The following is a 14917-nucleotide window of genomic DNA, read 5'->3' as shown; positions in this document are numbered from 1 at the left end:
ACAGAATTGTTCCAGTAAATATTTGGTATGTAAATCAAATAAACCCCCAGTTAATGTAAGCAAAAAAGCTGTGAAAATGTGGTCATTCCAAGACACATGTTCTGATGCCAGGATTTTGTATATGAACTCTACAAGGAACAGAACAAACTATGGAACTAAATGATCTGAAGCAATAATTGTCAGTGACAAACTGTCATGGAGAAACCAGTATAAAGTAAGTCACATGTAAAGAAAGAATTTAGAAAGTGGTTTCTAATATACATGTGGGATCAATAGGCCACTAATGAAGCTACCATACAAATTATTGGGCTCCATAAAGGGATAACTTGATGAAATTCTGTGGCCAGGAGGATCTAATGGTCTCTTCTGGCCTTTAAATATCTGAATCTATCATCTATTCTAATTATTATTATTTGTTTAGTGTCAACAACTTGCACAGAATGATACAGTACAGCAAATAAAGACAGTCCTTGCTCCAAAGAGCATGCACTCTAAAAGATAAATAAATGGGAGGCTGGTTGTACTGAAACCCAGTTGTAAATGCACTTCTTAGTAAGTACTCTAAAATAGGGGAACAGCTTACCCTTAGCAAGAATGACTTAAGTCCCAAATACGGACACAGGGCCTAATTCTCCATTGGGAGTAAAACACTATAAAAACAGAATGGTAGTGTTTGACACTCAACTTTTCCTTGATTTAAGTGATGGTAGAAGGTACATGGCAATGCTGATGTCAGGCTCATAATCTTTGAGACAGAAGGTATAGGGGGAAACTATTTGGCAAGATTAGCTATTGTGGGCCACAGAACAATATTTAATATTTTAGCCAAGGCCCATGTAAACCAGATTTATTTTGAAAAGAGCCCAACTGGCTGTATTTACCTCTAAATTTTATCCAGTACAAAATTATTCTTTCTGATAGAGAAACCGCTGAAGGAGTTTTATTAGAAATGCTTGTTTTTAGGTCAGTGTGTAACTGTGAGACAATAGCTTCCACTGCCAAATTTAAGCCCGGGAGCTCATTGGAACATACTTACTGAAGTGACATAACAAACAGTGCTTGCCAGTCAGTAGTTGGTGAAAGTTCCTGGAGTAGGTTAATTCATCACGGTGGTATAAAGTGATTTAGAGCTAACAGGCTCTGCTTAGTCAGTCTCTACGTTCTTAAGTTTTAAGGCCAAAAGGGACCATTTTATTCATCCTGTCTGACCTCCAACATAACATGGGCCCTAGAATTTCACCCAGTAATTCCTGCATCCAGTTCATAACTTCTGACTGAGACCAGAGTGTTTCGTTCAGAAAGACATCCAGACATGATGTAGAAGAATATTTGTTAAGTGTGAGGAAAGCCGCATGATGCCTCTAAACCATATCAAGGCTTTATCCGATAAATAATCTGTTACAGGATTGTAGCAGATCTGCCACTTGATCTGTTAAACACCAACATCTCCCGCTCTTTCTGTCTACTGCCTCTTACTCGTCATGGAATGTGTCAGAACTGTTGGGTTTGGGAGAGGCATTAATGTCAGCAAAATACATTCCACAAGAAGCCATCAAGCACCCAAGTAAGGCCATCTTCATGGCCAGAGCCTAATCTAATCTGTTGGACAGATAACCAAAGGTTAGAGTGTAGGTTTATAAGCCTTTATATAGTATTTCAAAATCCACAAGGGTTTTGTTTTTATTGCTTTTATCATCCATCTGCAGGTAGAAGCTATTGTTTTGCCCTAGTCTATGTATTGCTGTGCAGATTAGCACATAAGGCTAATTGAAGGATGCTATTATCTAGTAGAGGTACATTTTAGGTAGACCTGAGCTGTAATCTCCACAGTGATCCCCTTGGAGCAGTGCAGCTCTACACAAGCCCTTACTCAGGTTTGTGGCTAAATGTCACTGTCCACCATAAAAGTGGCAGCTCAGGCCAGAGAAGGGGCACAGGGGGGAATGCGCTGATTCAGCACATCTCTCACCCTTCGTCAGTAGATCTTATAGTAAGTCCAACCCCAGTTTAAAGCTGGATTCCCTCATCTGGTCTCCTGTTGGAGGAGTGAACTGAAAGAGCAGTGAGTAGAGCCCTATAGCTAATATTAAAGTTTCTGTCATTAAGAATTTTTAAATATATTTTAATAAGGAAACTTCTGTATAATTCAGAATTATTCATAATCAGAGTAGACATCAGCCTCTGGAAATCTGGAGCCCACCTCCAGTGTACATAAGAACATAAGAATGGCCGTACCAGGTCAGACCAAAGGTCCATCTAGCCCAGTATCTGTCTACCGACAGTGGCCAACGCCAGGTGCCCCAGAGGGAGTGAAACTAACAGGCAATGATCAAGTGATCTCTCTCCTGCCATCCATCTCCATCCTCTAACGAACAGAGGCTAGGGACACCATTCTTACCCATCCTAGCTAATAGCCATTGTTATAGTCCTAGCCTTCACAACCTCCTCAGGTAAGGAGTTCCACAAGTTGACTGTGCGCTGCGTGAAGAAGAACTTCCTTTTGTTTGTTTTAAACCTGCTGCCTATTAATTTCATTTGGTGACCCCTAGTTCTTGTATTATGGGAATAAGTAAATAACTTTTCCTTATCCACTTTCTCAACATCACTCATGATTTTATATACCTCTATCATATCCCCCCTTAGTCTTCTCTTTTCCAAGCTGAAGAGTCCTAGCCTCTTTAATCTTTCCTCGTATGGGACCCTCTCCAAACCCCTAATCATTTTAGTTGCCCTTTTCTGAACCTTTTCTAGTGCTAGAATATCTTTTTTGAGGTGAGGAGACCACATCTGTACACAGTTTTCGAGATATGGGCGTACCATGAATTTATATAAGGGCAATAATATATTCTCAGTCTTATTTTCTATCCCCTTTTTAATGATTCCTAACATCCTGTTTGCTTTTTTGACCGCCTCTGCACACTGCGTGGACATCTTCAGAGAACTATCCACGATGACTCCAAGATCTTTTTCCTGACTCGTTCTAGCTAAATTAGCCCCCATCATGTTGTATGTATAGTTGGGGTTATTTTTTCCAATGTACATTACTTTACATTTATCCACATTAAATTTCATTTGCCATTTTGTTGCCCAATCACTTAGTTTTGTGAGATCTTTTTGAAGTTCTTCACAATCTGCTTTGGTCTTAACTATCTTGAGCAGTTTAGTATCATCTGCAAACTTTGCCACCTCACTGTTTACCCCTTTCTCCAGATCATTTATGAATAAATTGAATAGGATTGGTCCTAGGACTGACCCTTGGGGAACACCACTAGTTACCCCTCTCCATTCTGAGAATTTACCATTAATTCCTACCCTTTGTTCCCTGTCCTTTAACCAGTTCTCAATCCATGAAAGGACCTTTCCTTTTATCCCATGACAGCTTAATTTACGTAAGAGCCTTTGGTGAGGGACTTTGTCAAAGACTTTCTGGAAATCTAAGTACACTATGTCCACCGGATCCCCCTTGTCCACATGTTTGTTGACTCCTTCAAAGAACTCTAATAGATTAGTAAGACACGATTTCCCTTTACAGAAACCATGTTGACTATTGCTCAAGAGTTTATGTTTTTCTATGTGTCTGACAATTTTATTCTTTACTATTGTTTCAACTAATTTGCCCGGTACCGACGTTAGACTTACCGGTCTGTAATTGCCGGGATCACCCCTAGAGCCCTTTTTAAATATTGGCGTTACATTAGCTAACTTCCAGTCATTGGGTACCGAAACTTCCAGTCATGGCAACCCAAAAAGAAACATCAATGAAGGAAAATCCATAAATCTACTAAAAATCAAATCAGTCAAGCACCTAGAACTGTCTAACCACATCCAGTATTCAAACCAGAACAGCATACGTAAGGGACAAGAGAGCACAAATCTAAAGTAACTGCATAAGCAAGCAAGCAGACTGTGTCTTGGGAAAGAGATCTCTGACTGCTTAGGCAGTCTGCTTCTGTAGATGGGACCTTCTTCGCAAAGATTATGAACATTTCATGAAGAATTTATTCCACCTAGTAACATCACAGTAGCAGACTCCACCAATAAAGCTATTTGCCACTACTGTACATTCAGCCACAGATTTCCTTGGTTTTGGCCTAGAATTAACTCCAACTTCATATAAAAAAAGAGCACCATTAGTCTAGCACAACTCAAGAGTCTTAAAGGCAAAACATCTCTTGCTAAAGTAAGAAATACTCATGTACCAGCTTTGCAGATGTCTTTGCCTGTAGGACTTTTCTTATTGTGCAGGGTTATTAGGAGAAGCACTTAGGTAGACACTATAGAAATAAGATAAAGAATATTTCTCACTCCTTTTTATGCTCTTCAAATATGGCAAATTTTATCCATTCTTTAAGCATGGAATTTATTGCCCTTGGAATGTGCAGCTCAATAGGACTAAAGGAGGAGCAGTACATATCCTTATGAGGACATAATTTGGCCCAGTGGTTTTTTTTTCTTTTAACATAGGTCTTTGAATACATAGATACAATATAGCAAAAAGAAATTGCACAGCAGTAAAGTGATATTTGTAAGGTGAAATAATCTCTTAGAGCTAGATTTTCAAAGGCATTTAGGCATCTAACGATGAAAATAGGTGCCTCATGGAATTTCTAAAAATACCTAAGCAGGTTAGGTGCCTGTCCTATTGAAATCAATGCAAGTTAGGTGCCAACAAGATTAAGCACTTTTGAGAGCTCCATTATGAGCCTATCTGTTATCTTCTGGGCCCTAAATATCTTTAAACATCTGGACCTTGGTCACTAGAGCTGATTTTTTTTTCCACCAGTCAGTCATGCATGTTCAATCTTCACTGAAAGGTCAGAATCATCTTTTTCCTGAGTGTACTCTTTGGGTAACTTTAAAAGGTGAAGCAAATTGGGTCATTATCTATGCTTATTCTTTGGGATAAGTGTTGTCTTATACATTTTAGTTATCCTCAGAAGAGCACCTCCTCCGCAAGGTATTTCTTCACAGTATAAGATGCACAGTAGTGAAACGATTAATTCATCCTGTTTTGCAAGATCATAGACAAACGTAATAAATGTTTGCAACTTCACCTAAATATATCAAAACAAATATACAAAATGAATGAATACATATGTACTACGGCTGTCAAGCAATTAAAAAAATTAATCGTGATTAATCATGTTGTTAAACAATAATGGAATACCATTTATTTAAGTATTTTTGAATGTTATCTACATTTTCAAATATATTGATTTCAATTACAACACAGAATACAAAGGGTACAGTGATCACTTTGTATTTATTTTTATTACAAATATTTGCACTGTAAAAAACAAAATAAATAGTATTTTTCAATTCACCTTATACAAGTACTGTAGTGCAGTCTCTTTATCATGAAAGTTGAACTTACAAAAGTAGAATTATGTACAAAAAACTGTACATTGTAACGTTGAAAAATAAAACAATGCAAAACTTTAGAGCCGAAAAGTCCACTCAGTCGTACTTCAGCTAATTGCTCAGACAAACAAACTTGGTTACAATTTGCAGGAGATAAAGCTGCCCGCTTCCTGTTTACAATGTCACCTGAAAGTGAGAACAGGCGTTTGCATGGCACTGTTGTAGCAGGTGTGCCAGATGAACTAAAGATTCATATGTCCCTTCATCTTCAACCACCATTCCATAGGACATGCATCCATGCTGATGATGGATTCTGCTTGACTACGAGCCAAAGCAGAGCAGACTGATGCATGTTCCTTTTCATCATCTGAGTCAGATGCCACCAGCAGAAGGTCGATTTTCTTTTTTGGTGGCTCAGGTTCTATGGTTTCTGCATCTGAGTGTTGCTCTTTGAAGACTTCTGAAAGCATGCTCCACACCTTGTCCCTCTCAGATTTTGGAAGGCACTTCTGATTCTTACACCTTGGGTCAAGTGCTGTAGCTATTTTTCAAAATCTCACATTGGTATCTTCTTTGCGTTTTGTCAAATCTGCTGTGAAAGTGTTCTTAAAACAAATGTGCTGGGTTATCATCCGAGATTGCTATAACATGAAATATATGGCAGAATGTGGGTAAAACAGAGCCGAAGACATACAGTTCTCCCCCAAGGAGTTCAGTCACAAATGTAATTAATGCATTATATTTTAATGAGCATCATCAGCATGGAAGCATATCCTCTGGAATGGTGACCGAAGCATGAAGGGGCATATGAATATTTAGCATATCTGTCACATAAATACCTTGCAATGCTAGCTACAGAAGTGCCATGCACATGCCTGTTCTCAGTTTCAGGTGACATTGTAAATAAGAAGCAGGCAACAGCATCTTATTTACAATGTCACCTGAAGTACTGAGTGGACTTGTAGGTTCTAAAATTTTACATTTTTTGGGGGTTTTTTTTGGTTTGAGAGCAGTTTTATAACAAAAAATCTATATTTGTAAGTTGCACTTTCATGATAAAGAGATTGCACTACAATACTTGTATGAGGTGAATAGAAAAATACTATTTCTTTTATAATTTTTTCATTTTTACAGTGCAAATATTTGTAATAAAAATAATAACATAAAGTGAGCACTGTACACTTTTATTCTGTGTTTTAATAGAAATCAATATATTTGAAAATGTAGAAAAACATCCAAAAATATTTAATACATTTCAACTGGTATTCTATTGTTTAACAGTGCGATTAATCGTGCTTAATTTTTTTTAGTTAATCGCGTGAGTTAACTGCAATTAATTGACAGCCCTAATATGTACAAAATGATGGGGTCTAAATTATCTGTTACCAGTCAAGAAGAGATCTGGGAGTCATCAAAGATAGTTCTCTGAAAACATCAGCTCAATGTGCAGTGGCAATCGAAAAAGCTAACACTGTTAGGAACCATTAGGAAACTGATAGATAATAAGACAGAAAATATCATAGTGTCACTATATAAATCCATGGTATGCCCCCACCTTGAATACCGCATACAGTTCTTGTTACCCCATCTCAAAAAATATATATTAAATTGGGAAAAGTACAGAGGTGGACAACAAATTATTAGGGATATGGAACAGCTTCCATATGAGAAGAGAGCAAAAAGACTGGGACTGTTCATCTTAGAAAAGTAGTTACTAAGGGAGGGATAGTATAGAGGCATATAATGAATTTTGAGGAGAAAGTGAATAAGGAAGTGTTATTTACCCCCTCACATAACACAAGAACTAGGGTTCACCCAATGAAATTAATAGGCCGCAGGTTTAAAACAAACATAAGGAAGTACTTCATCACACAACACACAGTCACCTCTGAAACTGGTTACCAGGGGATGTTGAGAAGGCCAAAACTATAACTGGGTTCAAAAAATAATTAAGTTCAGGGAATATAGTTCCATTGATGCTATTAGCCAAGATGGTCAAGGACACAACCCCAGCTCTGGATGTCCCTAAATTTCTGACTGCCAGAAGCTGGGACTAGATGACAGGGGATGGATCCCTCAAGAAAGTGCCCTGTTCTGTTAATTCCTTCTGAAGCATCTGGCACTGGCCACTGTTGGACAACAGGATACTGGGCTAGATAGACCATTGGTATGACCCAGTATGGCCATTCTTATGTTCTTAATATTACTTCCTATAGGCTATTGGCATCCATCCTTTTTATTAAAAATTACCTCAGTTAAGAGATCTGGTGTACCAACTAGTTTCCTACACCTCCCATTCAGCTATGCGTGCACAATGGAATTTAGGCTACTATCTCTGTCATAAGAATGGCATTTGGAGCAACAAGCTCCACTGTGGATTAGATGGCACAACCTTGAAAGGGAGGCAGGAAATCTGCAGCAGCCCAATTTTGTCACCTTTACTCACTCTGGGTAATACCTTACTACACAGGGAGTCTCATTAACTTTAGTTGACTATTCACAGAGAAAGGTGCTACCCTGTAAGTAAGGGTGGCAGAATTGGGCTCTGTGATGGACAACAGGGACACAGAATTATAGTTCCCAAAACTGAGTCCTGAGGCTTGTACCAGGGGTTGTTAACACTGATTTAGGCCAGAGCACTATGTTATGGGATTAAGAGGGCTTTTAGGGGTACAAGTAGGCATTTTGCTGGCTCTTTGCATAAAGGTGAATTTCACCGTCTTTGTGATTTAATTCATAATTAGCTGTTATTTTTTATTTCACAGAATTGTTTAGATCCATGTTAGAGATGCGGTTTCTTAATCTCCTACTATTAATAATCATTTTTCTAATAATAAGTAAATGCAAATCCATACAGGACTGAAATAAAAGGCACATAAGCTCTGCATAGTTTGTACTTCGTGCTGGATACCTCATTCTGATGATTGCAGTCATCATTCATCTGAAGAGCAGAAGCTATGATTGTTAAGCCTCATTATTTTCAATGAGGCCTGACAGTTGCAAGGTTAAACAGAAGACAGCAACTTTCATCCTACTGGTATTTCTTTTCAAATATGGGCAACTCTTCACTAACTTGTCTACTTTGGTGTCCATTGCCATTGGTTGATCACAAAATTGTGACAATATCTCCGTATCTAAGCACGCTTGCAGGAGAAAGTTTAAACATTGACCTCTATTCCATATTTACCTTATGATCTTAAAGGTACTTAAATAACTGAAACCATTGTAGTTTTTCCCCCAAGTGTGCAGCTGCAAAGCATTGCTTTTAATACAACAGTGATTTAAATAATCACACTATCAGGTGTTTCTGTTTTCAAAAAAATAATGAACCCTCAAATCTCAGACTTTTAGTGCATCAGATTAGTTTCTTCATCGCTCTTGTTCCATAGCAGGGATTGTCTTATCCTGGGGTCAAGTACTAGTATGAGAGAGATTTTCATAGGTGCCTAAAGAGGCTGAGAAGGTTGTTGCGATGCTATTGAACATAATAAAGAAGATGTCTGTGACATCCAAAGGTCCTAGCAGCTGCTAAAAGTAAAGGGAGGTGAATGATGACATCGAAATCAGGCCTGGCCTCCTTCCCTTTTCATATTCCAATAACACTGAGCTTTGTGGGCCTGAACAGGTCTAGAGCCAGCAGCAGCCCTAGCCATTTTGTGAGCCAGGAGAGAAAATGTTTTAGGACTATGCTCCCCGACAGCAGCTGAAAGTGGAGAAAACACAACCAGCCATTCAGGATCAGAGTGGGGAAGAAACCAGCACAGCACTTCAGCACCCCTGGAAGTTGGCACCCAGGACAACCACCCTGCTTGCCCACCCCCAGAATTGGCCCTGCCTACAGCCCCCATTCGTGAAGATTAAAAATGTCATCTTAATCCTTAACCTAAAAAAGCCATCAAAGCTGCTCTTCTTGGATATCTCCCAGATCTTTTGCAGAGACATTAGGCGATTCCTGGTCAGTGAAGGATGGGGAACTGATGTCTATTCAATGAAAGAGGGCATATCTCCTGCAGATGGAAAGCAGATAAGATACAGTGGGTCTGATCCTCAGCTGATGTGAATTGGTATCACTCCATTGACTTCGATTGTTCAAATTAGAGCTGGTTGAAAAATGGAATTCCCGTCCCATGGGAAAAGATTTTGAAATTGTGTTTCATAGAATCATAGACTTTAAGGTCAGAAGGGACCATTATGATAATCTAGTCTGACCTCCTGCACAATGCAGGCCACAGAATCTCACCCAGCCACTCCTGTATCAAACCTGTGTCTGAGCCATTGAAATCCTCAAATCACGGTTTAAAGACTTCAAGGTGCAGAGAATCTTCCAGCAAGTGACCCATGCCCCACGCTGCAGAGGAAGGCAGAAAAAACTCAGGGCTTCTGCCAATCTGCCCTGGAGGAAAATTCCTTCCCAACCCCAAATATGGCGATCAGCTAAACCCTGAGCATGTGGGCAAGACTCACCAGCCAGACACCCAGGAAAGAATTCTCTGTAGTAACTCAGATCCCACCCCATCTAACATCCCATCACAATCCATTGGGATGAAAAGTAGAAATCTTGGAATTTTCCTGTGAAACGAAATATTTCATTTGGACTTAATTAAAAGATTTCATTTCAATAAGGTCAAATCATTTTGTTTCAACTTTATCATTTTGACTTTTACAATTTTATTGTTTTTACTGTTGTAAAAGTTGAAACATTTCATTAATAACATATTTGTTATCAAAATGATGAAGTCTGAATGGACTGTTTCATCCCTATGAAGTGTTTCAATAATTTCCCATCAAAAATTTCAATAAAATAGATGCACTCCCATGAAATGTTTTGATTTTGTCAAATCAGCATTTTCCAAAAGAAAAACATTACATCATAAAATTTTCACAGCTATATTCCAAGTTATTTTAATTATTGTCCCTGAAATAGGAAATGATAAAATATATGAACTTCTAAGTAACAGGGAAGAAAAATATAGCCTATCATGTAGCTATGAGGTAAAATCCTTAGATCTTCTAGAACTTAAAAGCCACTCATTTAGCCAGCCTGGAAAAGTATTTCTGGTTAGGGTAAACTGCATAACAACTGACTTATGAGAGTTGTGTTGATCATGGTGGGTAAGTTGTTTCCTGCCTGACTCTCACCCTCAAAAGTTTGATGAACTCCTGTAGATGCATGTATTATGGCAAATAATGGAAATTATAGAAAATAAAAGACAAAAGAAAAAATGACAAAGATATATAGACAAGGGGGAAGGGGAAGAGGAGGAATAGTTAACCTGTAATTATACTACCTATGCTAATACTTAAAATGTGAAACTACACAGACATAAAAACTGCATCTCCAGTACCTTCACTGTGGAAAATGCAACTAGTACCATCTACATTTTCCATGTGTCATTTCCTGGTGCCTGTTGATAATCTTCCCCTCAATTGCTTTTGGGTAGTGAGTTCCTAATCTGGTTTCAGGATTTAAGCCATCTGAATAGCACAATAAAAGGTGTAGTTTCATGGTGCTGAGAGGTTCCTGGAAAATGTGAGTGTTTCAGTACCTAATTGTACACATCAGTGAGTATCAGATGTTATAACTTGTGGCAGTAAATCCAAGAAGCATGAACTAATTCTTTTGCACTGAAGTCACTAATGCATCCATTAGATCAAATGCATTTTTCAGCTTTAAAGGGGTTGAATTACTTTTATATTGAATTTATGTTCCAGTGCTGTGCAGTATATATGTATATATGTATTTATGTTACCAATGTTATGCAGTATACAACACATATACACACAACATCTTCTCCGACCCAAAAAGATGGTAAACTTTCAGTGTTATGTGCAGCTAATTGGACTCACAAGTCACAACTCTTGTTAACTGGCATAGGCACTGAAAATATTCCCTTTCCCTCAATGTCCAGCTTTATGCTCTGTGTTTATTTGTGGGAGAATCTTCATTGGAGGATTACATAAAAAAATAGATAAACCGAGGAAATGGCTAAATACGCTTTCATTGGAGTGCTTAAGAAAAATGCATGTGACTGAAAACTCCTGGACGAATTTAGAATTTGGGTTTGGTTATGTGCCAGGAAGAGTCTGATCTTGTGAGGCACTGTGCACCTTCACTCCCACTGCATTGAAGTCTATGGGAATTGAGGACTCTGAGCATTTTGCAGGATTTGACCCTAAATTATTATATGCTCTTGTTTGTATCATCAATTCAAAACATATGAACCAGTGTAGACATAACATCTTACACACTCTCAACTCAGAAACTGGACTTACATGTATTTTGAAAAGACATTTTGATATAAACACATATGGGATTTTTAGAGGTAAAAATACAGTATGTGCGAAGCACATTGCACAATTGAGCTAAGGCTTGGTCTACCCTTAAAAATTAGATCGACCTAGCTACGGTGCTCAGGGCTGTGAAAAATTTGGCACCCTCAGCACCTTAGTTAGGTCAACCTAACCCCCACTGTAGGTGCAGCTGAGGATTCTTCTGTTGACCTGGCTACCGCCTCTCGGAGAGATGCATTAACTAAAGTGAGAGAAAAAACCCTTCTGTCAATGTAGGAAGCACCTGTGCTACATCAGCATAGCTGCGGTGCTGCAAACTTGCCACTGTACCACTTGTAGTGTACACATAGCTTTAGTACCAAGTGCTAAAAGAAAATAAGACAATTAGTATTGTGTTTAGTAAAGGCAACGGCCACAGAGTAGGGTTGTTTTTTTCCTCCAGGAATTGAATGTGCTGCCCATGTATCACGGCATATCTGCAGCAAGATTTATTCATAGTCCTGTGTAAACTAGTGTGTCATGGGGGTCTCAGATACTGTATGTACTACACAGAGGTAAGATGAGTTGATATACGCCTCTGACTGTGACTGGGTTGGGCTGGCGGTTAAAAGTTTCTCTCAAGTTGTCTGCATTTTGCCCTAGTGTCTGTCTTTTACAGTAATGCTTTGTTTCTTAGCATGACCACCACCAGGACTGCTTGGTTCAGTGCAAACACTGTCTCTTTCAGCCAGAACATTCCTAATGTTCGCTTCCTTTTTATTTTCTTCCCTCCCTTCCCCCCATTGCTCCCATCTCAGGTTGGAAAGGCTAGTGGACGTCCTGAGGAAGAAGGTTGGAGCAGGGACCATTAGGACTGTGATCTGATTGAAAGCTCCAGCCTAGGGAAGTATTCACATCTGGTGACCAGGCTGCTTCATTCAGCACTGTGTAAACACTAAAGCCTTAACTTAGCAAACAGTTGTTAGAAGTGGGACACTCCAATGACATTCCAGACTGAGATAAAATCAAATCATAAATGTTTAACCACTTTGCTGCTGAGTTGTGTTATTTGTCAAACTGTATCTCTGCAAACATGTATTTGCTTTAAGCAGCTGTATTGTGGTATGGTCAGTGAGTATTGTGGAAATCATTTGTGTGCTGTTTTAACAATAGTCTCTTCGCTCAGTTAACATTGTCGGATTGTAGTGTGCTGCACGGCATAGCCCGGCCATGTCACATATGGCCTGCTTCAGGGGCCAGTCCTGCAAAGTGTAAAGCTACTATACTATGTATCAATCTGCAAACAACTGAATATTTTAATGTTGAATGTATTTCTTAATTGATAATAGAGGTTCAGATTCAGTGTTCTATGTTAATATCATGGAGATGTTTTCCTTCTAATGCACACTCATAATCCCTCTGTATTGTAATTGTTAATCAGAATTATGTACACGCATCATGGGGAAGGTAGACACATGGCTTTAAAAATAATTTTTATAGCTAGCGCAGAATCCTACTCCAGATCCATTTCAGCTCCTTATAAACACGTATGTACAGTTAGATTTCACTAAAAGAGTAGATTCATTAATTTGTAAAAATGTAGTTACATTGATCAGTATTGAAGCTGTAGAGATGATTATTCTGATTGTTATATGTCACTCTTCTTCCCTCTCCTATGAAAAAAAATCTCTACGGGGTTAATACTCCACCTTGCTGGGGCAAAGGAACTGCCGTTCACCTCCACTGTGTAAGGAACAGCCTCACCTCTTCTATATCAATCTTCTTGCCTTCTTCTTTGAAATGGAAGCTCTGAACATTCTGCTCAGCCCCCCTCGTCTGGCTTTTGTGTGTTTCTGCTGTCTTCTCTCTTTAGTGATTGCTTTTATAGATGCAATGAAAAAAGAGAATAGAAGAATGAAGGAAAGAAATCTGCAATATGCCATTTAATATGGAGAATCAGACTCAGGGTCCTTCTTTCTGGTCAGACACTCGGCATTCTTTGTCTGCAGACCTAGGCTCCTTTTGGTTTCAGTCCCCCAACTAGGCCACTTGCAGGGGAAGGTAGGTTTACCTCCAGCGCATAGTACTTGTTATGCCCCAGGAGACTCTGTGAGTGATTCCTAACCACCCACTCTGCCCGAAGTCAGACTGTGATTATTGCTTCTGAACCTCCATAGTCATTAAATCACGGATGACCCTTTCATGCTTCCAGACCTGGGAACTGGTAAAACCCTAGAGGAACCTATGACTGCTGCACCAGGCCCTACTTCTTCTTGTGCTCAAAGTGAGCCTGTAATTACTGTCTCGAAGATGCTGCTCTCACTAGATTAGATGCAACTACTGCCCTATTCTAATATCCTTACTGAACCCCCAGTGGTGTACTGAGTGGCATGCCACATGCTATGGACACCCTTGTGCCAATTCTGCTTGAGGGAAATGGCCAAATAAGGAAGAAAGAAGTTGTTGTCCATGCTTGAGTGACCTAGCCATCACTTTCACATTTATCTAGGTGTATCTAGAATTTTCCCCTTGATTCCCTCTTAAGAGTAGGGCTTCTGATTTTCAGTTTTAAGTGGTACAGCGCTCTTAGTACAAAAAATGAAACTGGTGTTTATCCAATGAACACTGGAAATGGTTACTTGTATCTAAGGACTTGCCTACATGGAGCAATAATGTGCTTTCTAAAGTGCACTAATGTATTACACCAGGGGTCAGCAACCTTTCAGAAGTGCTGTGCCGAGTCTTCATTTTTTCACTCTGATTTAAGGTTTTGCGTGCCGGTAATACATTTTAACGTTTTTGGAAGGTCTCTTTCCATAAGTCTATAATATATAACTGAACTATTGTTGTATGTAAAGTAAATAAGTTTTTTTAAATATTTAAGAAGCTTATTTTATAATTAAATTAAAATGCAGAGCCCCCCGGACCAGTGGCCAGGACCTGGGCAGTGTGAGTGCCACTGAAAATCAGCTCGCATGCCACCTTCGGCACACATGCCATAGGTTGCCTATCCCTGTAGTACACATTAATTGGTCCATGTAGACGTGGCTGGCGTGCACAAAAGGTTCCCTAGTGCGCTATGACATAATGCTGTTTGAAACAGTACTGTACTAAAGTTCACTAGGGAACATTATAAAGAAATTACCCATTACAGTATATACAGAATATATAATATACAATTACTCATTACAGTATATATACAGTATATATAATATACAATTACTCATTACAGTATATATACAGTATACAGTATATATAATATGCATCACTCATTGCAGTGTATATA

General features: G+C 38.9%; 1 protein-coding gene across 5 annotated transcripts in view; it reads left to right on the top strand.

Annotated features, from left to right (window-relative positions):
* Window positions 1–14405, top strand: part of MIPOL1 (mirror-image polydactyly 1) — a 298337-nt gene extending 283932 nt beyond the window's left edge. For all 5 annotated transcript variants that reach the window (XM_045014792.1, XM_045014790.1, XM_045014793.1 and 2 more), the window contains one exon: window positions 12450–14405. In XM_045014792.1, coding sequence (XP_044870727.1) covers window positions 12450–12516 — 67 coding nt within the window. In that variant the 3' untranslated portion in view covers window positions 12517–14405. The remainder of the gene's footprint in view (window positions 1–12449) is intronic.
* Window positions 14406–14917: the final 512 nt, after the last annotated feature.

Source organism: Mauremys mutica, chromosome 4 (assembly GCF_020497125.1).
Source record: "Mauremys mutica isolate MM-2020 ecotype Southern chromosome 4, ASM2049712v1, whole genome shotgun sequence".
Taxonomy (NCBI): domain Eukaryota; kingdom Metazoa; phylum Chordata; order Testudines; family Geoemydidae; genus Mauremys; species Mauremys mutica.
This window is presented reverse-complemented; position numbering and strand designations above follow the sequence as displayed.